The sequence below is a fragment of the Scedosporium apiospermum genome (genome assembly GCF_000732125.1).
Source record: "Scedosporium apiospermum strain IHEM 14462 chromosome Unknown SEQ_SAPIO_0112, whole genome shotgun sequence".
Lineage (NCBI taxonomy): Eukaryota > Fungi > Ascomycota > Sordariomycetes > Microascales > Microascaceae > Scedosporium > Scedosporium apiospermum.
The window spans coordinates 24,419-51,346 of record NW_015971813.1 but is presented as its reverse complement, the minus strand read 5'-3'; the positions used below and the strand labels follow the sequence as shown (position 1 = coordinate 51,346).

The window sequence follows — 26,928 nt, the reverse complement described above, 5'->3', positions numbered from 1 at the left end:
CTATTATATCATACAACCCCCATTTTCCCTCATCTCTTGGCCCCGCCACCCACAGGCAACGACCTTTTAGTTTTGCAGGATTGTGCTTTCCGTGTTCCGTCGCAACTGATATATATCATAGGAAACGGGCCACTCGACTCTCGACGATACCACTTATCACATCGGAAGGTAAGGTCGTCGCAAAAGGTAACGCAGCACAGGGAAGAGTTGGGAATCCATATGTAGCTGATGGCGGAAAATCCCAGATCATGTAAACCCTCGTCACGCAAGACGGGAGAAGCCTTGCCTTGAAAGTCTTTTTCCGACCATGCCTGGAAGGCGAAGCTGTCCTCGGGCGTGGTCTCGTTGAGGAAGGTTACCGTCGGACTTGCCGAGCTCGAGGTTGAGGTACGCGATGATGACCCAGTTGTCGCAGTTGGGCTCGGGCTTGCGGTCGGGATCGAAGCACTTTAGTCCACCTTGATGTTAGCTGTCTTTGCTAGAAGCGCAAAAGTTGGTTTCTAGGAGATGTGGCTTCTAACCTAGTTGGTTGGTCGTCTTCCTCTGATGGTTCTGAAGAGGCGGACGCTTTTGAATTGCGCGCAGACAGACCGCCGCCTAGCCCACCGCCGAGCGCGGCGGCGAGGATGATCAGAACTGTTATGGCGACGATCCAGAAGGTCCTTTTCTTCAGACCCAGTATCTTCTTCTCTGCCGGGGGGAGGGGGTAGCCAGCTGCCTGGGCTTGTTCGTATCCATGGCTGGGCGCGGGAGAGTCTGGATACGGGCTGACGGGGTCAGCGGTCGCAGAAGCTTCATACCCACCGACATACTTGGGGGTATCGTCGGCGATGACTGGGTATTTGGGGTACCGATCGCCGAGGTGATTCTCATAGAAGGCTGTGGCGTTTTTCGGGATGACCTCCGGCGACGAGTCGGGGACGACTTCAGGCAGGTTTTCGTCCAGCGGGCGGGGCAGGTTGGTTTTCTCCATCGATATTACTCTGGGGAAAGAAGAATCAAAACGAGGGGGAAAAAAAAGAAGAGGGGGAAGAAGAAAAGACAATGCGCCAGAAGAGGGAACGAAGAACCTCCACCAAGATTGAGGGTTGGTAACTCTGGTCGCGTTCCGCCACCAGCGATCCGTCAAAGATGTTCGGCTGTGGGTTCGCGGAACTAGAAGTTTGGGCCCAGGGGTGATCATGGAATTTTTATAAATATGCAATAAGTCTATTTTTCTTCATGCCTTATTAACTGGTCCCCCATTTTAACACCGACGGCGACAGCGATGATCCCCCCGGTTTCAAACCAGGATGCTACTTCATGAACTGCATCAAGTGCAGCTGGGCCAATCAACAGGTTGAATGTGACAAATGGATGGGCCTCTTCATTTAACTCGACAGGCTCCTGCCCTTTCCATCGAAGTAATTTCCGCCACATGTGGCTTGGAATCGCGGACTCAATTGAGAGCTCGTGTGAGTTCTGACCCTGCTCGTCGTTTTGACCATTGCCGTCTTCTTCGTAATTGACGGAATAATAATATCACCACCATATACAAGTTTATTTGCGACCGCACGACTAAAACTATTCGGGAATAGCACCGCGTGCCCAGTGCATTCCCAGCACTCAAGCCTCAAACCAATTGATTTCGCCTGGGCATCGACGTGCCAGCTTCAAAGAGAGCCGAAGCTTCGACGTTTTACGAACTAGGGCTCCTTGCTCCCAAGTATGTAAAGACGAAGATGATATTAGAAAAATAGCTCCAGGATTTAAAAAATACATCTTTCTGGATTTTTCTCTAGGCCTCTTTAGGAATCTAGAGCCTAAAGACGAAATAGGAGTGATGTGAAAAGAAGTAAACTTATAAGCTGATGGCAGAAGCCTCGAAAGATTCGAAAATCAGGGGTTCGAGAAAGGTACGTGAATCTATTGTGTGTGGATGTACTCAGCGTGTGACTCCTATTCCGTACAACTAGTACGAAGTAGTAGCGGTCGCAAATAAACTCGCCCACTGTTAATGTTATTCCAGCGATCAATGACTCGGTTGGGACAAGAGAAACCGTCGCTGTTAACTGCTGCCATCCCAGAAAAGTTAGACGTTCTTCATGTGATTACGGCTAGGGCAGTCCTGCCGAGGTAACGGTGGAAAAGAGGGGAAAGAGGTTCCGTCCTCCTTCAGTTAAACGGACCCGCATTGTTCTGATTTCCTGTTGCTTTTCGTTTCTATCCTTTTCATTTTCAGGCGGGGAACATCCGTGAGAGAGACAGCAAGATGCTTGAGAGGCGGCGCCATAATGTTTGCTGCCAGAATGGGAGAATGGGTCGCTCTCTCAACCCCAATCACGCTTAATTGATCCGCGATATCGGACTGCCAGACTGGTCCCTGCCAACAACCTCCACGCCGAGAGCAGCTAAGGTCCCAGCGCTTGGCACCCCACTTCCAGCTGACCGCCAAAATCCCCTTCGGCTTACCGCAGAAGTCCCTCTGGCCGTCGAGCCCCACTTTCAACAATCGAATTGGTGCAGGCTTCCGTTGACTTGTTGGCCCTACTGCAACTTCCCACAAGTTCCCGTGGTTTGAACTTAGCCTCATCGGACAACTTTCGTATTGCGAGTGGCGAAAAAGACATGGAAATCTCGAGCTGGGGCAGCATATGGCCCTGTTACTCCTGTTGCAATGAGTTTTGGGTATGTTGTACGGCCTGTAAAGAAGAAGGGGTCTAGCCATCACCACGGCCAACCTTGTGCCCTATCCTCTCTGTATGTGTTCCAACAGTTACTAACCCTACTCGAGGTACCCTCTCTTGGACGCTTCGGGGCACAATGCGTTGGGATCGTGGGCCACATACCGCTATGGACTTCGGTGATTGCCACCGTGCTGCACTACGGATTCCGCCCGCTCTGGAAACGACGTCCGGTATGGCTGAGAAAATTTGCCGTTGAGGACGACGCGGAAAGCCGGTGCGATGAGTTCGGCGCCCCGAAGGAGAGAACATTGACACTATGGACCATCTTGTTGCTGGTATTGACAGCCTCAGGGGCTATTCTTAGCGCCACTGGCGTCGCCGCCTCGCGAGATCTTTTTTCGATTTCCCTGCCTCCGAATGTAATAATCAGGTTCCCACGTTCATGATGTGAACGGGGTCTCGTACTGACATTACTTAGATAATGTCTTGCGCCATTCTACTTATCGACCGTCCTCAGTCTCTTTCGGGGACCGTTCTCCTTATTCAATTCGTCCTCTTCTTCATCGAGTCTGCTATCCTCGCTGTAGCTCCCGGTCTAAATGGTCCTTGGTATGACCATGCATGCCTGTGGATAACAGGAGTCTGCATTCCCTTTGCGTGCCTCTGCGTACTGCTCAACATGCCTATGAGAGATGCCCGGTGGAGCACAGATGAGATTAGCAAGGCTTTCGCCCAACCAACGTCATCGCTTCGGAGCCCCGAGGATAATATATCCCTCTGGCAATGGATGTCGGTCTCGTGGATGTCGCCACTAGTCTCTATAGGTGTGAAAAGACAAATGCACGAAAACGATGTGTGGCTCCTTCCCTACGAGTTTCATCATGGTCGGCTACATCTTCTCTTTCGGGAGCTCACTGGGTCCGTCTTTATTCGACTTCTAAAAGCCAATGGCTTCGATTTGATCATCATTACCTGCCTAGGATTCCTAGAGACATTCGCGGACCTCGCCGAACCTGTCCTCCTCAAGCAGATCCTAGCCGCACTCGCCGGTGGCCCGCAGATGTTGCGAGTCGCATTTGTCTACGCCGGCTTGTCCCTCTTCGCTAAACTCGCCAAGGCACAAGCGGGTGTTTTTAGCATGTGGTTCAGCCGCCGTGCGTATGAGAGATCGAGAGGAGAAATGATCACCACGATCTACGAGAAGACTCTCCGGCGAAAAGCGTTCACCTTTCCCAGCAGCGCTTTTGAAAACCCTGAAAAGATAGCCGATACGCCGGACAGTGGCTGCACTTCAACTCCGACTACGCTCACTAACGACGAAAGTGATGAGGCCGCCAATGATTCCGAGTATGGAAAATCCCCACGAATGAGATTTGAATGGCTCAAGGCCTGCTTTCGGAAAAGGAAATGTGGTAGCATACCACCCAAGTTAACCCAGATCCCGGGCAGCGGTCCCGCCTCGACGGGAAAGATCCTCAATCTTATGCGGAACGACGTGTACGAAGTTGCGCAGCGTTTTTGGGAATTTGGATCTCTTTTCACCAAGCCGTTTGGGTTCGTCTTGTCCATCGTCCTGATATGGCGGATTCTTGGACCTGCGTCGCTCTCTGGCATTATCGTTCTCCTCCTTGGGCAGGCTAGCAACGTCTTTATCCTTCGTGCCTTTGTGAAAGTCGAGAGGATACGCCGCGGAATTACGGATGGCAAGTTGCAGCTGATCAGCCAATTCGTCGAAGCCATCCGACACTTACGGTGGTACGCGTGGCAGAATGCATGGCTAGTCCGCATTTTTGATAGCCGCCAGGCTGAGCTCTCCAAGATTGTCCTCGGCATGGTTCTCACCAGGATATATGGCTTCGTGAACAACCTCACGGGATACCTTTTTCCCTTTTTGGGTTTTATGGCATACACCCTCATCAGCCGGAAGCCCTTGACAGTCGATATAGCATTCCCCGCACTAACCCTCTTCACCACCCTCCAAAATAATCTGCGCGAATTGCCAAATCTCGTCGCGGTGTTGTTGAACGCGAAAGTTGCGATGGACCGTATCGACGGCTTTATGGCCGAGCCCGACAAAGATGCGCTCGATGAATCTGTCGTAGGCCACCCTGCCGAACTCGAGATTGAGCTCAAGGATGCCACGTTCTCCTGGCCCGGCTCCGACAAGACTGTCCTCCGCGACATCTCACTTTTGTGTAGACCTGGGCTCGTCCTTGTCTGTGGCAAGGTCGGCGTCGGGAAAACAGCTCTTTTGCACGCTATCCTTGGGGAGCTTGATCAGCTCGCAGGCGAGAGGCGGGTACCAACAGAGATGATCGGGTATAGTGCCCAATCGCCATGGCTCCAAAGCATGAGCATTCGCGAAAACATCCTCTTTTGTGCGGAATTTGACGAGGCCAGATACCTCCAGGTGCTCGATGCCTGCTGCCTTCTGCCAGATCTGGCGAACTTCAAGGCTGGAGACCTCTCATTCATCGGCGAAAATGGCGTGGGACTCTCCGGTGGCCAGAAAGCCCGCGTCGCCTTAGCGCGGGCGATCTACAGTCGAGCGCGAATTCTTCTCCTCGATGATCCCATTGCGGCCTTGGACCATCAAACCGCAGAGACTATACTAAGAAAACTCTTTGCCAAAAAGTCTTCGCTGATGAAAGGTCGGCTCGTCGTCTTCGTCACACACCGCATCGACCTCATCATGAGATATGCTAATCAAGTTCTGGATGTGGTGGAAGGGGGGCGAGTGAACGTGATTACCAGAGAGGAGCTGGAAAATAACGAGGACCTTCGGCAGCTTGTAACCGCGGCTATTTCTCAACACGACACTGCTGAGGACGAGCCTACTCTCGAGGAAATGAAAGCAGTCCCCGACAAATTCATCGAAGAAGAGTACCGTGCCCACGGAGGGGTCATGGCTTCCGTGTACTGGAAGTACGTCAAGGCTGGGAAACTTCGTTGGTGGGGTTCCCTAGTGGTCTTCTTCATCGCCTTCCGCGCCACAAACATCCTATACTTCTGGTTTCTGAAAGAGTGGGGTGAACGATATGGGAAATCAGAGAGGGACATGCTCACTATGGCTTTCCGTACCGAGCTTCAGCAACACAGTCTCAGTTTCGAGTCAGCCGTCCAGCGGGCGCCGGCCTCAGGTAACAGTTGGCTTGACTTTGGAAAGTACCTCCCGTCTCCTCAAGTCAACGTGCGACCCTGGTTGTTCTGGTTCTTCGTCATTTCCATGGCCCAAGTCCTCGCTCAATTGGTCTCCGAGTTCATCCTGCTTGCCATCATGTACGAAGCCGCGAAGCAGCTCTTTCAAGATGCAATGCAGAGGGTAAGCGGTGCGATGTTCCGTTTTTACGACGTGACACCGGTTGGCCGACTCATGAATCGCCTGACTTCTGATATGGGCACCGTTGACGGCCAGATTGCCAACCAGCTACAACAATTCGCATGGTACTTGATCAGCTGGCTTTCTGCCGTCTTCGTCATTGCCTCTGCAACACCGCTGTTCCTATTCATGACGTTGATTACCACGGGTCTCTTTGTGCTAATATTTATGCGCTTCCTGCCAGCATCGCAGTCTCTGCGTCGACTGGAAATGGTATCCCTGTCGCCCCTGATGTCTAATTTCGGTACCCTCCTTGAAGGGCTCACTACAGTTCGGGCATTCCGGGCAGAGCCACAGTTTCAGCAACGCATCGTCCAGACTACAGACGCTTTCCAGCAGATGGACCACTTCTACTGGTCGTTACAAGAATGGCTCCAGTTCCGCTTCGACACCCTTTCGGCCCTTTCGACATTCGCCCTAACAGCCACCGCGGCACTGTCGGGACTCTCGGGTGGCGTGACTGCATTTGTTCTCGCTTCGGCATCAACCTTCGTCGCGAGCACTCACGCTCTGTGCCGCCGTTACGGCGAGCTCCAGATGCAATTTGTTAGCGTTGAGCGTGTTGTCGAGCTATTGGATCTCGAGCAGGAAGACCATGGCAAGAAATGCATCAGTCCTCCAGCTGCGTGGCCAACCTTCTCCGACGATATCGTGTTTGACAACGTTACCCTACGTTACGCAGAACATCTCGACCCCAGCCTCGTCGGTGTTTCACTGCGTATCCCGGCCGGGTCGAGCGTTGCCATCACTGGTCGTACTGGATCCGGAAAGAGCACGCTAGCACTCAGCCTGCTTGGCACGCTTCACCCCGACGCTGAAGGCGGAGGTTTGATCTCTATTGGTGGGGTGGACCTTGCAACGGTCGATAAACAGGCACTTCGGCGGCGAGTGACGTTCGTGGCGCAGGACCCAATTCTGTTTCCGGGGACACTACGTGACAACCTTGATCCCCTGAAAGAGCACACCGATGAGGAGTGTAACGGGGTACTAGATAGAGTCCTAGGACAAATGGGGGAATTTAGACTAGACAACCGGGTTGACGGCGGCGGGAGGAACCTCAGTCAAGGTCAGAGGCAGCTCGTGGGTCTCGGGAGAGCGATACTGCGCCGCAGTCCGGTGGTGATTCTAGATGAGGCGACGGCATCCATAGATCATGCGACTGCGCATTACATACAAGAGGTGCTCAGGGAGGAGCTGAAGCAGAGCACGGTCATCACGATCGCGCACCGGGTTGAGGCAGTGCGGCATGCGAATTACTGCGTTGTTTTGGATAAGGGCAGAGTGGTTAGAAGCGGGCCGCCAGCAGAATTCGAAGTCGAAACGGAGAATTAGGAGAAAAAGATTGGTGGGTCATCTTATGACAGCGAGAACTGGGGCCGGTTCTCCATTTTGATAGACGGAACTTCTTTATGATGTTGATGACGAGTCCTGCAGAGCCGCATGAACGAATCTAAGTCGCAGCCACAAGAAGGACGACGAGCTGCCATGGCAATCTGTCGCAAGAATTCGAATACATGTTAGTCTCTAGCCCAATTCGAATATCATTAGGGCAATCTCTGAGGCTCTCGCGGCCACTGTCTAACCGCCCATGCCTCGTAGGGTCTATCACAACCACCGTGTAGACGAGCAGACGCTTGCTAGCGGACACCCCTACCATTGAATCTTACGATTCCTTCCTTCCAATCATGCTGGATGTGGCTTTGTGATTTTGTGGCTTTGCAGCCTCTCGTCTTCATGTCCCACGGACGAAATGACCTCGGGTGGCGTTTGTTGTCGGATGAGATGACCGCAGCATGACGTAAGGCAAGTGCTCATGTCATGACAACTGGGATCACATTCTTTCACCAGAGCAGAGTGCATCCAAGACAGATTTAAGGGCCTGTTGCTTGCAGATCCTTGGTGTTCTTTCAGTCACCGAGTTTTCGATCGAATGAGTCTTAAATACATTGCATCCCCATACAACGAAGAAACATGTCGTCGTCCGCCACTATCCCTACTTCGACCGAGGTTGTCGAGAGTGCCGTCATCCGCGCACCACTGTCCAACGTCTGGCATCTCATCCAGCTGCATAACTTTGCCAACTTTTGGGACGCTCTGAAAGCGTCTGAATGGATGAAGGGCACTGGCGCGGATAGAGTAGATGTGGTGAAGTGGACATTCAAAGATGGGACTGTTCTGGAGGTTAAACAAGACGAATACAGCGTGAGTAGAACCGTACTTTGGTCCTTAGAGAACCGTGGCTAACTAGTAACTCGCCAGAATATCAATCACTTGGTGACCTACAGCACCATCACGGCCCATCCCGAGCTGTCGTATTCGAGTGCTGTCAGCACCGTCCGTTGCCATACGGTGACCTCTGGTGAGCTGGAAGGAAGCACGTTTGTAGAGTGGACGGGCAAGTTCTCGAGCGATGCTGATGTTGGTGAGTTGCTGAAGTCTGAGTTGAGGTATGTATTGCTAACTGCCGCGTAGGTGTCATCCAAGATGCCAAGTTTAAGCGTCGGGATGCATTGGCCGATCTAGCTAAGGCCGCGACAGGGAAGGCTCCCAAGGTGTAGGAGACTTCTATGACGACGATGTAGGACTGAGGAGGAACTTAAAAAGAAAGAAAAATGTCAAAGCATCTGAGGACGTTAATATTTAGTTCAATTTGGGGCATCGCCAGGATGGAAATGTATCGTTTATAGGTAAATTGAAAGGGACCCAGCAATGAAACATGGAGATGAAAATCGCGGGGGAGTGATGCGAATCCAGCACTGCATGATAGTACTCGGCAAGAACACTGGCCTCCCTCTTGCGTATAGTCTCCGACATCCTACCATCCGGTTCAATATTTGCCTGTCCAATTACGCCTTTACGTAGCGAAGCGGAAGTCAAGCCTAGGACATGAGTGAGCTTTATGCTTCATACGCCGATAGGGTTGGGCAACTTACCGCTTGTTACCCACGTCAGTTGTCGTCTTTATATAGTTGTCCTGCTCGTCTGGCGTCATTGCATCCCACTTCTTGGCCTTTGAGTGGTTTCTCCATCGATAGTAAAAGTATGTGCCAGGGTATTGTATGACCTAAAGACGCCGTGAGTTCGAGATATATGAGGAGTAGAGGACACAGTAAGAGACAAAAACTTACACACATCCAAATGCAGATGACTAGAAGACCTTTGTTGGCTTTAAAGTATCGCGGCGAGTCTTCTGGTTGATAGACTATGGGCTTGGTTGGCAATTATACTTGCACAAATTCGACGGATGCATAGACTTACTGTTCGCCCCAATCATGCCACTGACTTGAACGAACATGTTGTAGAGGCTAGGCAATTTGGTTAGTTTAATAATAAGCCAGAATTGTAACCTTCGGCTTACGAGGCAGAGACGGTTCTGTTCTGGACGGAACCTGCGTTTCTGCTGGTCCAAGCAACTTGTATAGGATGCGTGCTGGACTTCATTAGATCTTGCTTAACTTAATTCCCCACTTTGTTTGGTACTCACTATGGGAACGCTAAAAGCACTGTCGCAATTGCGAAATAAGACCAAGGGTTGATCGGGTCCGGCAACGCTATCAAAGCTGCAAAACAAGGCAACAGCCAAGCATCCTCGGCCATCGACACGAAACTCCTGTTGTTTACTAGTTCGCTGATAGCGGTGATGAGTAACATGTTCAAACTGGAACCGACAACATTCGGAATCGAAAGCAGGTTCGATTCAATGACGTTGAACCCTAGACCGCGGAAGGAAAGGGTTAGGTATTGGCCGATCGGATACTTCGGTAGGCCGAATAACAAGCCTAGAGCATAAAGTGGCCACATGTCGTAGTCCTTTGCGCACTCCCATATCTGCCTCACTGAAAGGCCTTGTCGGTTATGCATTCCGCCCTTTTGGGGATCGTCTCGAATGACTGAAGATAGGGTCAGATATGATTTGCTTCTAGGTCCATCTCGTTACGCAGCTAACCTGAATTGACAATAATTTTTTCTTCTCTCTCTGTGAAATACCCCTTAGGGTTCCACCAACTCTTTGTCCGAGCCGGAGATTGAGGCATGAGAAAGAATGAGGCAATACCGATTAAGACTGAAGGGAAACGTCAGCCTCTCCCAACATTAACGGGAAAGCGTTCCACTTACAGGTGAAAGCACCCCTAATGATTTGATGTTAGTGACGGTCATATACTTCGGGGGAATTATAACTCACTCGATCAGGAACAACCACCGCCAACCTTCGTATCCTAGGATCCCTCTCATTGATAAGAGACCAACGGCAGCGAAGCCGACACCAATGTCGACTGGTCATAAGTTAGAAACAGTATTCCAAGTTGGATTGTGATGTCGACTGCTCACCTAATTGGGAAGACATCCAGAACCAGGCCAGCCTAATGGGGAGCTGTTGAAGTCAGCAAAGGCTGGGGCCAAGTATCCTACAGCTCTCAGGAAATATGCTTACTCTTCTCCCGGTGTACCAGTAGCTGAGGTAGAGGATCGTGTCACTAGCCACGCGTTAGTACAAGATCCTATGGTACCGGAAATAAGGAAGACCTACGGGATGAAACCACCTTGGAACGTGGCACTGACTAGTAGTGAGTAAAATTGCTTGTGTGCCTGCATGGCGAGCACACTCACATCAAGTATCTGGTAGCGAGGAACGAAGCTCGTCCTTTGAGGAAGAATTGCATGGCAGAAATGATACTGAAGATGCATATCTGGATAGGAATCCAGATGTCGGGGCCAATACTATGGCGATTTGAAAGTCAGATAAGCTTTTGTGATGGTTCCTGTGGCAGTAGGAGCCGACTGACCGTTTGGAGATCAACTGAGATGGGAGTTCGGCAACGAGAAAGCCTACTCGGGATATTGTTTGCCCAATATTCTATTTGTGGCGTCAATATTTTAGAAGACCCCGGCTGTTTTAATCAAATAAGGAGTCTGTATTCGCGGACTTACGTAGTCAACCCGAGTGAGACCCAAATCATCAAGCATGTCGTCAGAAACGGCGTTGGATATATTGCCTCGATCAATGTTCAGAGCAGCAAACATGATACAGACCCAAACCTAAATAGTTAGCTACTATCTTTTATTTGGTGTGATAATTTACTTACCATGATCTTCCAATCCACTTTGTGGCGAACAGCCCTCTCTTCCCTCCATGTCCAGCGAAAATTCGGGTCGAAGACATCCTTGTTCTCCCACTGCGGATGAATGTAGATTTCTTTATATTACTCTACGTTTTCAGAATCCCAGATGCTGGGTTGTGTGGCAATCTAAGACAGTCAGTTGCTGGATCGTACCTCAGGCTCGGAATTCATCCCCACCGCATCGAGATCGTATTCCTCCCCCTTTGGGCCTTTCCGGATTCTCAAGAGCCGTAGGATAGCATCTCCAAGTGCTGCTTCCATCCGCTCAGACTCTCGGGTTGCTAGAGCCGGTGCGGGAGGTGGTGACAAGTCACTTAGATGTTTATCGTCGACTTTTCCTTGAGACGTAAGACTGGCACCGTCGGAAGGTGTCGGCGACTCGACGGCCGCTGGCGTAACGATTGGTTTCAGGACAGACATATTCTCTCTCTACCAAAACTGAAGATAAAGATTTGGTTTCATGTAAATTGCTCCGATGGGTAAGTGGGCCTACAAATGCCGGCTCATAAACACACACACGCCAGGTCTGTAGACTGCATCACACACCGAGAGAGGGATCTACAGAAGCAACCAAAGCTTATATGTAGACTTAAAGACCCCCATGCTCACCCCCATGCCCCCCTCCTGGATTCCTTGGCCATCTGAAGATAAATGGCGACAGAATGTTTTCTTGGTAATATCGAATGCCCGAACCGGGATGATTCTTCGTTCCGAGGAGACTGTAACACGAGCGTACCCCACCAACGCAACGTCGTGTGTGATTTACGCCACTTGGATATCAACTTACGCCATTTTTCGCCATTGACAACCGAATGTCGCGCATCACATTATTAAGCCATTCTCTTTGATGGCTCCAGGATGCTCGATACTGCATTTTGAAATCCTACGTAGAATTCATTTGTACAGCTGCCATTAACCTGCTACCACTCTCTGGCTCGAAAGCCAAGCGGCCAACTGCCGTGCTCCGGATCGAGACATACCCCTCAGAATTTCCTGCCCTCGAATTAGATTAAATGTGGACTGCCAGGATGGTGATCCTACGTGATGCCCCGTCAGAAACCTCGTTCAATCACTGACAGAGTGAATAATCATACGTAGTTCGGAGGACCCCTTACATTGGGAAAGTACAAGGAGTCCCACTCTATCTAAAACTTGACAGCTGCACGAAGCAATAGATCAGAAAATCTCGGAAGAAATATTTGCTGAAATATTCGTCACAACGGTATAAAAAAAGTCTCAGACGACGCTCGACGGCTACTATGTAAAGAAGTAATAGCCGTCCTAAAGCTATTCGTTGTTTACAATGAGTAGCGCTATCATATCACCAAATCAAGTTCAGCCTCATATGTTCCAAACGCTTTTACATAGTATCAACCGACTTTCGTTGATATGGCTAAGACACAGTATTCTCTGCTTCCTGAGCGAATCACTCAAACGCCTCAACGTATTTTGAGATCCAGACAATTTCTATCGTGTGAAGATGGCTGGGGGGTTGGATCGGAGTTTGTTTCTAACCACCGTGTCGACGAGAGCATGATTTTCAGAGCGAGGTAAGATCGTCTATCTTTGCTTTGATTTTTACTTTTTTGCAGCTGAGGCGAGAAGCAAGAAAGGAAGTACAAGCATAGGCATTACGGTTAGGAATAAAAAAATGGCGCAGCTAGTAACAACCCCGTCTTGAATCATGTTCAGCGCAGTTTTCTTTTGTGGAGAATCTAATTAATAACTAGTTCCTGCGGACCATCCAGAAGGCGACTTCGTTCACCCTTCGTGAGGCCTTTTGACACTTGATTATATTCCTCATCGCAATATACTGAACATATTGAACTCACTATGCATGTATAGATGTTGACTTCCTTCCAAGAGATGAGCGTCAGGAAGCCGAGGAAGGTCCGAGAATACAATCACTGGGATGTCGCCAAGCCAGTGACTTGCAGTAAGTTAGTCTTGATTCAACCAGGAAGGCAACAGAAAAGTGGAAGACAGACAAGAGTAACCAATGACATCGTGAGTAATGATAAGCGTGCCAGCAAAGAGGGACCTAGTTTAGAGACTCCAGCACCGCGTTCAGTTTACAGACCCGCAATATGCAAAAATGACAGCCCCACACCACACTCAACCCCTGCTTCTACCCCCCGCCCCTTGTCCGACGTGCCCTTGGGGCTCCGTTGCCGGACTGTCCCCATAGGCGTAAGTAATGACGTGACCGTAATGGGCATCGCCGGCAGTGGACCGCTTTCCTTGGAAATCATACCGTGCCTGTGATTCGTCGTGAATGGTTGCTGCCTCCTATTTCCTGCGCCCACTTTTGAGACGCACGGTCTGAGGGGGCCGATTGCGACTGTTCGTTTCGACGCCGTTCGATGATAAGTCCCTCGCAATCTAGGCACAGAACTCCTGTAGTGAGAAGGGGCTAGATATTAGATTGGCGGCGATGTTAAATTGGTTAGATATAATTCTTACAATTTGGTTGTGCGGACTGTATTCTCGCACAAGACTATGGTATACGGATGAGTATGACGAAGATGTTGCGATTTACTCTACTCCCTGCGAGCGTACGTACCAAGGGTGAATGCAAGCACAGGCGGCATATGCCATATTCTCCGTTGTCATGGCACGATAGCTTGGATTAAGACGGCGTTTGGAAAATTACCTGCGCCACTCAATGACGGTGGTTTTCTTAAATAGCCGGTCTGGCCAAGCTCCCGAGTGGTCGGATTCCCGAGGAACTGGGTTCTACGACTTTGGAAGGTTGGCATGAGCGGTGGGCATCAGCTTCGATGCTGGGGCGGGGCGGGGCGGGAGGGTGATGACACCGCCGACCGCTCACTGGTGAGAATGGTAGGCCTAGGTAATGGTGATGACGACTGGCGCTTTATTTGAGTCGTCAGGCGGCACTATTAATAGGGTTTACCATAAACGGTTGTGTAACGAGAAGCCAAGCCCGAATTCAGCACGGTGGCTGAGCCATCCAGCCTTCCTTCACGCAATGACACCCAACCTGCCTGATAGGATGAAGTTTGGGAATTCTGGGGCGAAGCTCGCCACAGTGAAACACACAAGTCAGTTGCGATGGGCCAGATGACAATGGAGGCCTGAAGCACCGCGTGATATTCCACGTGAAGATTTCATTTTTGTATTTTTGACGCCAGACGGTATGACACCGTCGCCTCAGGCGCGATTTAAATATTAATTATCGGATTTTACCCTTGTCCTCTTTCGCAGCTACATATGATCAATCTTCTGCCACCCCCAAGCCCCAAATGCAAGCTCACAACCACGAAGAAGAGTTGTGGTCGCACACCGCCGACTCTGGGCCGATGGCATCACCAACAGCCATGTTGCATGGCGCTGAACCCCAAGTTCATCCTTTTCTGCCTTATAAGCACGATGTGGTGATCTACCAGGACCGCTCGCTCCTGCGCCCCGTCTTAGTCCTTCTGGCCTCTTGCTGGATCTGGGAAACTGTCTCTTTTCTGGCCGCCGGGGCCTTCTTCGGGATTTTCCTCTGGCTCTTATTCAAGTACGATGGAAAGCTAGTTGAGACATGGGCTGACAATGGTCCTATCTCCGGTCTCTTCAAGACACTGCCAGCTGCCATTTCCTTCCTGGCCACCTTAATGAGGGGGGCAATGCTCTATCCTGTCCTGTCGGCGATGGGGCAACTGAAATGGCACCATTTTCGGAGGACGCGTCCAATGTACGATTTCGAAGTTATTGATAAGGCAACTCGAGGATACTTGGGTTGCGTTTTCCAGCTTCTGTCTGGGACGGCCCTGTGAGTTATTGTTCCTATCTTGGAGGAAGGAAAAGCTATCGATGACAACGGTGTTTCAAAATTAGGGAAGAGGAGGAGAAGTGAAGACATCAAAAAGTCCTGCCTGCTAACAATAAACGACAAGCAGCCACATGTTCTCCGTGGGATCCATCATCATCCTCGGCACAATCCTCCTCGGACCCTTCCTCCAGAACGCAGTTCAGACGCACAACAGATTCTACAGCAACACCACGATGGGCGATCCAAATGCGGTCCTCGCAGTCTCAAATCGATATGAATACCCCGGAGTTCAGCCCAATGAGACCGTCACCGATATTGGTATGATGAGTGCAATACAAGCTGGATGGGCATCTTTTCCGAACTCGCCTTCAAATACAGAGAGTTTGCCATGGTATCTGTGCCCTACAACAAACTGTGCATGGGAGAATTACTCGACGATTGGAGTTGCACCGAGGTGTCGGAAAGCAGATACGAGAGTGGTTAGGAAGCCGGGGCTCCTTGAATACGGCATATCTGAGGCGGGAAACGTTGCCACCTCGTTTACTACGTCCTTGTTTAACGATCCTGTCTACGCAAGACTGGCGATGAGTGTCAATGAAAGCATCCCGGAGAATAGTTCCTTTAAGGGAGAGGAACCTACCCTGGCCGTCCTGGCCCATGTAGGTGCGATTGCTCTCTACAACCAAGAATATTACGCAGCAGAGTGCCTCGTTTACTGGGTTGGATTTTCAAATGGAAGATTCGTAGTTAACGCAACAGGAACGTTCAAGTCCACCAGCGAATATCTCCTACATAATAACCGGACCCTGTTCGACATCCGAAGCCGGCCGAACGATGACGTTCATCTGGCTGAGCCCTCTACCTGTACCTTCAATGGGACCGTCCGACCTTGCAACTACACGATACAGCGGTCGGCCCATAGAGGACTCCAACAACTCTTGACACTCTTCTTAAACATGGCATCCGGCTGGACTCCCGATGGCCCCATTCAGAAACTTAGAGAACTGGATTTCTCAAACCCGAAAGCTGAGATGTTCTGGTCTAGTCTCGTCGACCAATTCGAACTGGGGGTCGATGAGCCCCTCGTCGAGACAATGTTCATTTTTCTAGATCGGGTGGCACAGTTCACGACAAATAGAATACGAGCCGCATCGAATGCCTCCGAATTCGGTGAAGCTAGGACTCTGGGTGCTTTCTTCCAGATGCGCATTATATACGCAATCTACCCAGGGGTATTTTTATTGTTTTCTTTGATATTTTTAGTAGCCACTGCCTGGAGAACTAGAAAAGAAGAACTATGGAAGAATTCGCAGGCGGCGGTGTTATATCATGGATTCAGCGACAATGGCCCAAGGGACGAGGTGCCCATCTTGACGGTTGCGGAAATGGAGAGAGCCGCAAAAGCGACATATGCTCGGTTAGAGGATGACGGTACTAGGGTAAAGCTGAAGATTATGGGTTAGCCAAAGGCTGAATGTTAAGATCTAGCATTATCAGCGATCAAGTCGTTTCCTGCAACACAAAGGCTTGAGTTAAATGGTTCGTTTATCGGTCTGCTGAACACATAGAGGGAATCATCTTGTTGGCCGCGCACATGGAGGCGAAAAGGATCAAGGACAGTTGCACATCATGAGATGACATCAGAAGGATGTATGCGAACTCCAATTCTAGATGACATTATTTACGCCATCGATTTTGAGAAATCCTTAGGAGCCATGTTGTTGACCTACCGCCCAGGCTTCAATAGAATACCCACTCTGTTGTGCATTTAGAGAGGTGTCTGAACGGAAGGTTGGACGTCAGTTCTTAATAGTGGAAGAGCTTTAATTCTTCGCCGAGCTAGTGAGCGATGAACTAGTCATGGTTCCTAGGCACTACGGGGTCCGTCCTACTGGAGGAACAATTCGGCGGGGGAAATTGGATTCTGTAGAGGGGATTTGAATAGAGTGAGGGGAGTCGAGAAGAGAGTTACTCTCTCCAGCAATATACTGCAGGGTGTATAGGCATGCCATTAAAAATTATGAACTGCAACGGTCTTCCATTTCTTCATTTCTTGAACAACTGTCCAACTACTGTCATCATATAATCAACAACGTCCTTCGCGTAATATCCGATATTGCTCAAAACGCGACCCACCATCCGAAGGTTAGGAGGCAAGCACCCATAAGTACTGGGTCAAAAGCAGTCTTCACACCAGCAGCCTGCGGCACCGTTGCAATGCTCTGAGTTGGTGTAGTCTTAGTGTGTGTTGGCGCCAGAGTGGGGACAACAGATGGAGCAGACGATCCCTGAGTTGCAGTTGGTTCCGTATCTCGTGTTGATGTATCAGGCGTCTCCGTGGTTGGCTGCTCGATTTCGCATGGATCCCTGGTGCTCCTGAGTAAAAGCTCAAAGAGCCCGGCCAGAGACCCATCCTCCGTTTCAACTACAACTTCAACTTCCGTGTCCTTTTCTGCAGTGTACTCGACGAAATCTCCACCAGTGGCTTTAACCTCTCCTCCATCTCTCAGAGTAAGCTTGATAGGGATCGTCTCATAGATGCCTTTGGCTGTGATGTTGAAGGTCTCTCCAGCCTTCGCCGCATAGGTGAAGGTGTTGGGCCCGGTCTTGTCGAGGACAGAAACGATGCTCACATCCGGTACAGCATGTACCTTGGCCTCAGGGTTTGACTTCCCGACGAGGCCATTATCGATAAACAACTCCGTCACCCGCGAAACAGAGTCAGCATCGGAGAGGATTCCAGGTGTCCCGCCCGTCTTGACTAAGGCCAGCAGGATTCCGGGCTCTTGATCCACGTCTGCCACTCGGAGAAAGGCAAATGAGACACGGACACCGAGACGGCCAGCCCTTTCGATCTGGCTAACAGTCTCTTCAACAAGCTTGGGATAATCTTCTGGGATTCCATTGTCGGGTAAACCATCCGTAAACACCACGATTCCCGCTTTCTCGGATAATGAGCTCTCGCCGGACTTGGACAACTCGTCGAGTGCAACCTTTATCCCGTCGCTGATAGAAGTCCCGCCATCCGGGAATGTAATCTCGTCAATCTTGGGGCCCGCACCACTTGGGTCCCCAAGCGGATACAGCAGCTCGGCAGATTCAGAGAATTTGACAACGGCCGCCTCATCCGGCCGTTTTTCGCTTGTCGCAGTGGCTGGACTGACGAGATTGTCGTTGATAAGTTTGGCGGTGACGAGCCGGATGTCGTTCGGGTCAAAGTCAACCATGGAACCCGAGTTGTCGATGACGAAAGCGATTTTGCGGCCACCATTACTAGTGTCCAACTTACCGGTGTTGGTGCATACGACGGCCCGGCCCGTTGTACAGAGGCCTAGAAGGCCAATGAAAATGGAAAGATAATGCATGGCGATCAAACTTGCTTGTACGTATTAATTGAACAAGTCTGATGATTCGGTAAAAAAATAAAAATAAAAATAAAAAATAAAAAATAAAAAATAAAGAATGCCTTTATGAAACGAGGGTTCGGCTGCAGAAAAGCTGGGCGAACAGTCACTACGTCAGTGTGCTGGACATGATGCACGCTTTCAATTTATACAAGCTGGAAACCACATCAACCCTGCCTGCACCACGGCGGAGGTATTTAGTTGGCATCACGACATCACATTTTTTAATTCCGCGAATAATCGATTGTTTTCAGCTATCATTCGACGTCTCATGTTCGACTGAAGTTGAGTCCGTTTCTGACAGGACGTTCCGCTTCAGTGGTTCGAGAAAATTTACGTTTCGGGTAGGGCTATTCTGTGGCTTAAAATATTGAATATTGACACAACACTATCCAATCAGAGGGTTCGTGGATGTCATTCACTGGCGTCATGTCCCTTCTCATGGTCTCAATCGCAAATCGTGCATTAATGGCACGTGGAACAGAGAAGATGACTACTCAGATAATAAGACTTGTGGCGCGAGGTAGGTTCGAGGATTTATTGCATATTGATGGTTGTCGCGAAGAAAAGTAAACTAATTAAAATCCCCTCTTGGCTTCCTAAGAGTGGTGTCATTGCCGTGGGCTTCAGAGAGCGGGATTTAGGCCATAAACACATGCAGCAGCTACAATAACAGCCCATGATACGGGCAGCCACGATGCCCCAATGAGAGTAGCGCCAGAGTCGGCGTTGCCCGTCTCCGCCGTCGACCCTGGAGAGGTGGATGTGAAGGCTGGGACCGTTGGACGTTTGGTCAACCCCGGGCCAACCCCTGGAAGACTAACCACCGCTCCAGGATCTGGTGTCGTCTCGGGTGAGCCAACCACATCACCACCACTACTCCACGAGAAAACTTCTAGAGCTGATGTCACTACTTCTGCTGGTGCCGAGGGCTTCAGTTTATACAGTCAGTAGTCTCGTCTAAGGGAAGCGAGAAAGGACGTTTGTTCGCATACCTCTCCCTTCTGAAAGTAAGGACAGACAGAAAATCCCAGGATATCCTCCGTCCTCCCCCGCTCCAAGGCGCATGACACATTGCCATCATACTGACATCTCGAGTAAATCGACGTTAATTCTGGATCACACACGCACGACAAGAAATTAATCGACGCAGTGGCCGAGCTGGAGCATTTCTGGGATTCGTAGACAGCACTTTCGCAAATAGTCGCGTATGTCTCGCAATTGTCCGCATTAAACGTTTGGGCGAGCGGGGTGAGTGCCGGGGTTGTGACTTTGAAGTCCACTTGGCTGTCACAGGCTGTGTGCCAAATGTTCATGATAGAGTCAAAGTTGGAATCGTAGGCTTCGGTTTGGTCGCATGTCCGGAGTTCATTCTGGCATCTTAAGCCCGATATTCTTTAGTTTGTCGCGCCCTCAGTTTCATCAAATGGCGTCTGAAGACTTACTCGCGTAAATTGTTCATGAATTCTTGCGTGCACATGCAGCCCCCAGCTTGCGCGTTGCTCGTGGATCCTGCACATTCTTCCAACTTGCTAAAGAAGACGTTGCATGTTTTGAAATCAGTGACCCCTCCGAGGCAGTTCGAAGCATCAGGAAGGCTGGGGATCTCGATGCCTGTCACGAAGGCTAGGAGCATCGAAAGCACTGAGAAAATGAAGTATATATTTTCGTTCATTGTAAGGATTTGTAAGGGATATTGAGTTAAAGGAGTCTAATGTTTTGCGAATAGGATTACCATGCTAATCGGAGGCGGTAACTTCAACGGTCGCTGGATCATCGTTCACCAGAATTTTTGAATTTTTATATCGATCATCGAACCCATGCCTAAGATTAGTTTCACGTCACCGTACGATAATAGTAAATCGCCTTACATTCAGCTCTTGGGCTTAATTTTAGCAAGACATGATTACTCCCTCCAGGTCTGCGGCTTTTATCCCTCACTAATCAACGCCACTGGTGCCATTAAGCATCCCATCGTGAGCTGTGCGATGACCAACTTGGAGCAGGCTCCGGCGTGGCATACACCCCTGCCTATGCCTAGTAGAGAAATCACACCACCAATTTTGGCAACCATTGAGAAGGCCCTAGGTCGCTCTAAGGGGAATAGATTTCGGTTTTCAACAGAAAGGAGAGAAGTGCCCCAGTGACTAGAAGGGGCCAATATTTCCATGGCGACTAGCCACGACGGGGCACTAATATGGCCATATCGCCAATGTCCTTGACATACAAGGGCTGTCTCTGCGAATCAACCTCACAACAAACAGCCCCGGATTATTTTCCCAAAGCAATTACACCTTGAGAATGGCTGCTCACGGCGCGGTTCTCAGGCCCTCTATTTCTATACCGACAGAGCAACATGAGTCGCGCAATCAGACTCCCGTGGAACAGCACGAATTGCAGCTATTACATTCCGGCTATAACCAAGAAGCAACTATAGAACACGGTGATCAAGATGAAGCTATCGCCACTTCCTCGCCGTCTGTTGGTCCTGAGGCCTTAACGCCGGGTGCAACCGGAGCTGCCTCGGCTGGGCAGAATGGCCCATCGGGCCCACCAATAGAGCTGGATGGTGAAGGTACACAACCAGGGACAGCAGGCACAGCAGGTCCGCCAACTCCCAGTGCTGTTCTCTCTTCGGATACTTGCAACGCGACCGCTTCTCCCTCACCCGACACCACTGGGACGTCGGAATCCCCAGAGAGCCAGCCTAGCGTAACCGGAACAACGCCCGAGGCCACAACACCATCCCCGCCACAAGAAAAAGAAGAGGGTCACTGGATTCCATGGGAACTGAAGCCCTGGTGGTTTTGTGTTCTGTTGTCGTTACAACTAGGGACAATCGCTGCGATCTGTACGTTGTCTGTTATCTCTAGCACCAGATCTGGGTTTGCACCTGTCGCCGATGTGCCTAGGTTTCTTGAGCCCCACCCGGCCTTGGCCAAGGCACTCTGGACAGAGGGATTTCTGTGGAACTTCTTTCCGACATTGTACATGGCGATATACGGCATGGTGTGGAAATCTGTCGTGGACGCATCGGTGGAGAGGCAGCCGTTTGTTTCGCTCAACCCGGTTCTCAAGCTGGCCGCAAAGCCCGGAAGTCCATTGAATGGCCAAGCGAGAAGCGGTATTGAGCAAAACAGCACCGAACTAAATCCAGCCGAGCGCCAGGAAGCAGTAATTGGTGCCAAGCTGGATTACGCGGGATACAATAATTTTCGAGGCTGGATGGTAGCTCTCAGCAGGGGGCATATCATCCTCGGAATTAGCATGTTCCTGGCCTTGCTTTGGAGTGTGATTTGCATCCCACTGTCTGCCTTCCTCTTTACCGACGCAGAATTCACATTCAATAATACCGAAGCAGTCATATCCAGAGTCGCGTTCGACGGGTTAGCATATAGCCTACAACGTGATGCTGATCTCAGACCTATTTTCCAAACTGCCTCTGCTACCAAAATCTACGATGCTTCACCGGCCACCTGGACCTATGGCGAGTTCGCGTTCGCTCCGTTCTACCCTGCCACCAGTCCTCCGGAGCAAGCCAATTTGACGGTTACGACCTCGGGATACTCTGGGAATCTCGACTGCCAAATCATCCATGCCTCCGATTATAACGTGGTCAAGTCGGGATCCGATTTCGTGTTTACCACTGAAGATAGGGGCTGCCTACTGTCCTGGAGAACTTCAGTTGACTCGCCTTACAAGATGTTCGTCAAGACCGGATCGAACCGTACATGCGGCCCGGACGGCTATCGAAGTCGGATTGGTTTCATCTCCGGGATCAACAAGTCTAATTCTCTACCACAGAATGTGTCGTTCGTCACTTGCATCCCCTCCTACTGGATTACGCAAGGGAACTTGACTGTGGTGTACGGAGCATCGAAGAATCCCAACTTTACCGTTCTCAGTGATTTTGTCCCATCGGACCTCTCGAACCCATTCTACTTCTTGACCTGGAACCTTTTTGAGACCAATCTTCTTTCAGCCACTAGCTTTAACCCGATGGGGGACTTGGAGGGCAACGAATTTGCGCAGGATATATACGCACTCGCCAATCGAGTCAATCCCGCGTCGCCGCTCGACTCGCAAATACTCATGGATTCGATGTCAGTGCTCTTCTCCACCATCTTCGCCGCCCTCTCGAGCATGGTGCTTTTCCAGCCGGGGGAACCGACCACTCTCAACGGGACAAAGTTGGTTCTGCGAAACAGACTCATGGTTAACGTTCCGATCGCTATCGTGTTGGCAGGTATAGTCGCAGTAATGGTTGCCATGACAATGCTTCTGTTCTGGCAGTCGACGAAATCGTCCATATTACACAAGGAGCCAGAGGGACTTGTTGGCTATGCGGAGTTATTGAGTCGGCCGGAGATTTCGGAATTTGTCAACGGAGTTAGGGAGGGAAACGTGTGATTGGGAAAAACCGGCATGTTCTTTTAAGCTTAAGATCTATTGATATCGGTACCACATTCTGACGTCACTTTAAACGGATCAATTCGTTCTTCGCCATCTGCAGTTGGTTGATCAGATGGTGCTTAGAAATTCAGATAATCAATGAGAAGTTGATCCAATCCCTATGGTTTGCGATAGAAATGACGTCAGTTTTCGGAGAGTTGCCGAATCCTCAGCTGATTTGTATGGACTGAGAATACTTAAATCCCGAATATTTCCTGCTGGCGTCAAACTTGATTGCTAGAACCTATCCACTATAATTTCACTTTGCTGGAAAGGAAAATGAAGGAAGCAGTTTATGACCACCATTTTCGAGTCGAAATCCGAGATGTTCCTGTGCCGGAACCGAAGGCTGGCCAGGTCCTTATCAGGACAGTCGTATCGGGGTTGAATCCAAAGGACTGGAAAGTCCCCAAGTGGAACAAAGATCAGGGGCCTAGTAATCATGGTGATGATATTGCTGGGTACATTGAAGCTGCTGGGGAGGGCGTCGTGGACTTTCATCCTGGCGATCGAGTGGCTGCTTTCCACGAGATGCTTACCCCGCATGGCAGCTTCGCCGAGTATTCAATTGCCTGGGCAAGGACGACGTTTCACTTGCCATCTAACGTTTCGTTCGAGGGTGGGCAGTAATTCCTTTCCTTAACTGTCGAAAGCGTTGGTGGCTAATCGGCGTTTGTCCCTTGATAGAAGCTGCTACGATCCCGTTGGCAGCCATGACTGCAGCTCTCGGGGTTTACCAGAAACTTCAAGTCCCCCTTCCTTGGCAACCAGCCAGAGATCGATTCCCCCTCATCGTGTATGGCGGGGCAACAGCAGTGGGCTCCTTTGCCATCAAGTTCGCAAGCCTCTCTAACATCCATCCCATCATTACTGTGGCTGGAAACGGCATCCCGCATGTCGAATCACTGATAGATAGGGCCAAAGGCGATTCCATTGTCGACTACAGAAAGGGCAATGCCCATGTCGTTGAAGAGCTGCGCAAGCACGCCGGAACGGATATTCTTCTCGCTTTTGATGCCGTATCTGAGAAGGGGAGCGTGACGAACATCGGAAAGATTTTACCCAAGGGTGGCAAGATTACCACGGTTCTGCCTATTCAAGTCACGGGTGAGGACCCTGGACAAGCTGAAGTTGTTCCTACATCAGTCGGGGCCGTGCATAAGGAGCGTCCAACGGCAACGAAGGCGACGGAGGATGCCCCGGTCCTTGGGGATCGCGAGTTCGGCGCCATTTTCTACCATTTCATAGGACTTGGTCTAGCTGAAGGTTGGCTCAAAGGACACCCATACGAGGTTGTCGAAGGAGGGCTTGGTGGGTTACGGAATGCGCTTAAACAACTTGAGGAAGGCAAAGTGTCCGCCAAGAAGTTGGTCATCCGCATTGGCGATACCGAAGGGTTACGGAAGTAATAGTTATAATGGCTTTTCGCGTTTCTAGGAATGAATAACATTTGTCCCTGGTTCTCAGTGGCCTTACATCTTGATCCGTCCTAAATTCCCATCTTGTAGGTGACAGTATCAAACAATCACTTCGGTTATCAGATCTCGCAGGGCGTGCTTGAGATATAATATTCTCCCCAGGAGGGATATCCAACATATACAAGCATCCAAACCTCATGCTCCCACTTCATCTCGCTTGGCGATCCGCACCCAAAGTTCTCAATCATCCAAATGCTCTAGGAAGTTGATGGTGAGTAGTTGACTACGACAAGGGACTCACCGTGTTGCTAATCTCCGAAGGTTTGTGACTACCGACGAACTGGAGATCGAATAGCCTCAGGAGCTACGAAAAGTTAACCTTATACGTCATGAAAAGCTGGTCCGGGTAAAGTCCATATACCCTCAACGAAAATCTTGTTAAACTCCATCAGAGCAACATTCTTCCCCAGACACTAATACTTGCCATAGTGAAACACCAAGACCGCAGCCACGATTACAGTCGCCAGCCGCTCCGCATCGCCTCAAGCCACCTCTCAAGCCAAAAGACACCAAATTTTTGCTAAGGACGACCTTACAGCAGTGGAGGCCAAAGAGAGACGAGCCAATGTGGGTGTCACCGGGAACAGACTTGCCGGCAATGACATCGCTGCCCAGAGGGATAGTCTTAAAGAAGGTGTCTGCGGCAGGGGGCATAATGAAGAGCCCTTTCTTGATGACAGCTTGGAGGTAGGGTAGTCCCCTGGCTTCTGGGTTTTTAGTAGGCAAGGAGATTGCATCCATGGTGATGGCCTTTTGATTTCGGCTATAAAACATGCATGTACCTTTGGGTCGGTAAGGAGATTTAGCATGATGATACGGATAGGAGTGGCAGAGGTGTCACTCCCTGCAACTACCTGGAGGAGGGCCTCCTCAGACGCTTCGTCCTTGGAAAGGCCGTGGCAGATAAAGGAGTCAAGCACTTCACGTTAGGGAGGGGGCAAATACGGTTTGAAGCAATCCGCCACAACTCAACTCACCATGGTGCTACGAAAAGGTTAGAGCCCATGGTGCTAAAGTCACGATGTCCTACCTCTTACCTAATGAAACCACAAAACCTGTGTTGATCGCTCTCCTTAGGGAGAAGTCCATAAAGCAGGCGCAACTGCAAAAGGCGTGCCAGCGCAAGTATATCAGTGAGCACTAGCATGATAGGGATACAGGCCATGAGTCTCGAGGGGAATACGAGTGAGGAAGTGATGGTGACGAACTTCTCGCCGGCCATTCGTGAGTTGGCACAAAGCGACGATGACATGACCGAGGCGCTTGGTGACTGGAGCGCAGGCGCACACTTCCGCGGGCAGATCTATCTTATTGTGTCAAGGTTCACCTGCCTGTGAAATCTCTTGCCTCTCCATATCCTGTTGGCGTGCGAAAGACTACAATTCTCAAGGATCTGAATTGCACCATGCAAAATACCAATATCTAATTCTCAGAAGCATTCCTTCAGTTTTGCTACATAGAAACAATATATTTTACAATTCCGAAAGATCATTAGAGGCTTGCAATTCAGATCCTAGGGGATTGCATATTGCCTCTAGTAATAAAACAGGCCTCTAGTATGAATCAGTTCCTTGTTGACGGGTTTGCTGATAATTATTAACGGGAATGGACGGATTGCCTCGTTTCGTGCCGTACGTGCGGGAATAGCGGTGATCGAGAATAGCAATTATAGCCAGCCAGGAGGCGAGGCACCTATCAACATAAAATTGTAAGTAAAGGCAAAACTTCCCAAATTGCTGGTCTGGGTGCGCGAGCTTACATCAAGATCATCGCGATGAGGGCTACAATGACGCCGAGGGCGCAAGCGGACCCTTGGCACCTTTTCGACACACCCATAAAGCTGATAATGACGACCACGAACCAGAACACGACCTCCATGCAGTCGAGGATCTTGTTGGCCCTGAGACTGCCCCATTTGCGAAACCGCTCGACGTGACTAGTGATAAGCTGGTAGGTGAATATGATGATGGATTTGATACCCTAATGGTAGAGAGGCGTCCTCTCGTCAGCAACCTGGCAGTTGGACGGATGGTTCGACGCGGACGGGACGAGTCTACCTACCATGACGATCGCCAGGGTATCAGATCTAGTGGTAGGGCCCTGGATCTTGCTGATCCGTACACCGGTGAGGACGATTGCGAGGAAGACCAGCATTAGGTATACGACCTGTAGAGGCGTCTTACGGTGGCTACCGAACCAGCGGTTGTCGGAGAGCTTCGAGAACATGATGCAGAAATCGTGGTTGACGGGGCCGGTGGTTTCTTTTGTTTGACATCTGAGCCCATTTTCTCTTTGCGACAACAGACGAAGGAGTGTGACGGAACAGACGGTGGGCTGTCAAATCAATTCTTATAAGATTCAAGTTACAATAATAGTAATCATTACGCGTAATCAAGATCTTTTTTTATGCTTCAACATCCATCTCACTTGTGGGTACAGCGTGTTGAGGTAACATGAGGCAAGGAACCATGCATTTAATTTACGTGACTAGCCAAATTTGGCTCAGATATTCAAGGGAACTACGATGCCTCAGTATATATACGCGTATTGGACAAAAACTCCACGTATTTGAACCCCACCTCACAAAAGAAAACAAACTTCCGCGTATTTGACCCTTTTGAGAACCCACTGCCAAACGGTGCAGTATCGAT

The 26,928-nt window shown here is 50.2% G+C and overlaps 5 protein-coding genes and 4 pseudogenes across 5 annotated transcripts; 5 read left to right on the top strand and 4 right to left on the bottom strand.

Moving 5' to 3' along the window:
- Positions 1-261: 261 nt before the first annotated feature.
- Positions 262-973, bottom strand: SAPIO_CDS7889 (uncharacterized protein; the record flags this gene model as incomplete). The annotated part of the gene is made up of 2 exons (XM_016789659.1): positions 262-458; positions 592-973. The coding sequence occupies 2 exons, from the start codon at positions 971-973 to the stop codon at positions 262-264; spliced, it is 579 nt and encodes a 192-aa protein (XP_016640690.1).
- Positions 974-3,147: 2,174 nt separating this feature from the next.
- Positions 3,148-7,377, top strand: SAPIO_CDS7888 (annotated as a pseudogene; the record flags this gene model as incomplete).
- Positions 7,378-8,016: 639 nt separating this feature from the next.
- SAPIO_CDS7887 (Uncharacterized protein) lies at positions 8,017-8,603 on the top strand (the record flags this gene model as incomplete). The annotated part of the gene is made up of 3 exons (XM_016789658.1): positions 8,017-8,247; positions 8,305-8,467; positions 8,518-8,603. The coding sequence occupies 3 exons, from the start codon at positions 8,017-8,019 to the stop codon at positions 8,601-8,603; spliced, it is 480 nt and encodes a 159-aa protein (XP_016640689.1).
- Positions 8,604-8,899: 296 nt separating this feature from the next.
- SAPIO_CDS7886 (uncharacterized protein) lies at positions 8,900-11,585 on the bottom strand (the record flags this gene model as incomplete). Its single annotated transcript, XM_016789657.1, has 16 exons — positions 8,900-8,924; positions 8,979-9,109; positions 9,174-9,235; positions 9,304-9,350; positions 9,404-9,445; positions 9,530-9,935; positions 10,162-10,175; positions 10,229-10,319; positions 10,375-10,417; positions 10,478-10,520; positions 10,574-10,600; positions 10,654-10,764; positions 10,830-10,900; positions 10,975-11,082; positions 11,130-11,219; positions 11,319-11,585. 16 exons carry the CDS (start codon positions 11,583-11,585, stop codon positions 8,900-8,902), a joined length of 1,578 nt encoding a protein of 525 aa, XP_016640688.1.
- Positions 11,586-14,428: 2,843 nt separating this feature from the next.
- SAPIO_CDS7885 (uncharacterized protein) lies at positions 14,429-16,406 on the top strand (the record flags this gene model as incomplete). Its single annotated transcript, XM_016789656.1, has 5 exons — positions 14,429-14,943; positions 15,071-15,261; positions 15,412-15,606; positions 15,691-16,131; positions 16,207-16,406. 5 exons carry the CDS (start codon positions 14,429-14,431, stop codon positions 16,404-16,406), a joined length of 1,542 nt encoding a protein of 513 aa, XP_016640687.1.
- Positions 16,407-17,063: 657 nt separating this feature from the next.
- On the bottom strand, positions 17,064-18,308 carry SAPIO_CDS7884 (annotated as a pseudogene; the record flags this gene model as incomplete).
- Positions 18,309-20,648: 2,340 nt separating this feature from the next.
- SAPIO_CDS7883 lies at positions 20,649-22,757 on the top strand (annotated as a pseudogene; the record flags this gene model as incomplete).
- Positions 22,758-23,512: 755 nt separating this feature from the next.
- SAPIO_CDS7882 lies at positions 23,513-24,208 on the top strand (annotated as a pseudogene; the record flags this gene model as incomplete).
- A 1,824-nt stretch (positions 24,209-26,032) lies between these two features.
- SAPIO_CDS7881 (uncharacterized protein) lies at positions 26,033-26,503 on the bottom strand (the record flags this gene model as incomplete). Its single annotated transcript, XM_016789655.1, has 2 exons — positions 26,033-26,257; positions 26,339-26,503. 2 exons carry the CDS (start codon positions 26,501-26,503, stop codon positions 26,033-26,035), a joined length of 390 nt encoding a protein of 129 aa, XP_016640686.1.
- Between the last annotated feature and the right edge of the window lie 425 nt (positions 26,504-26,928).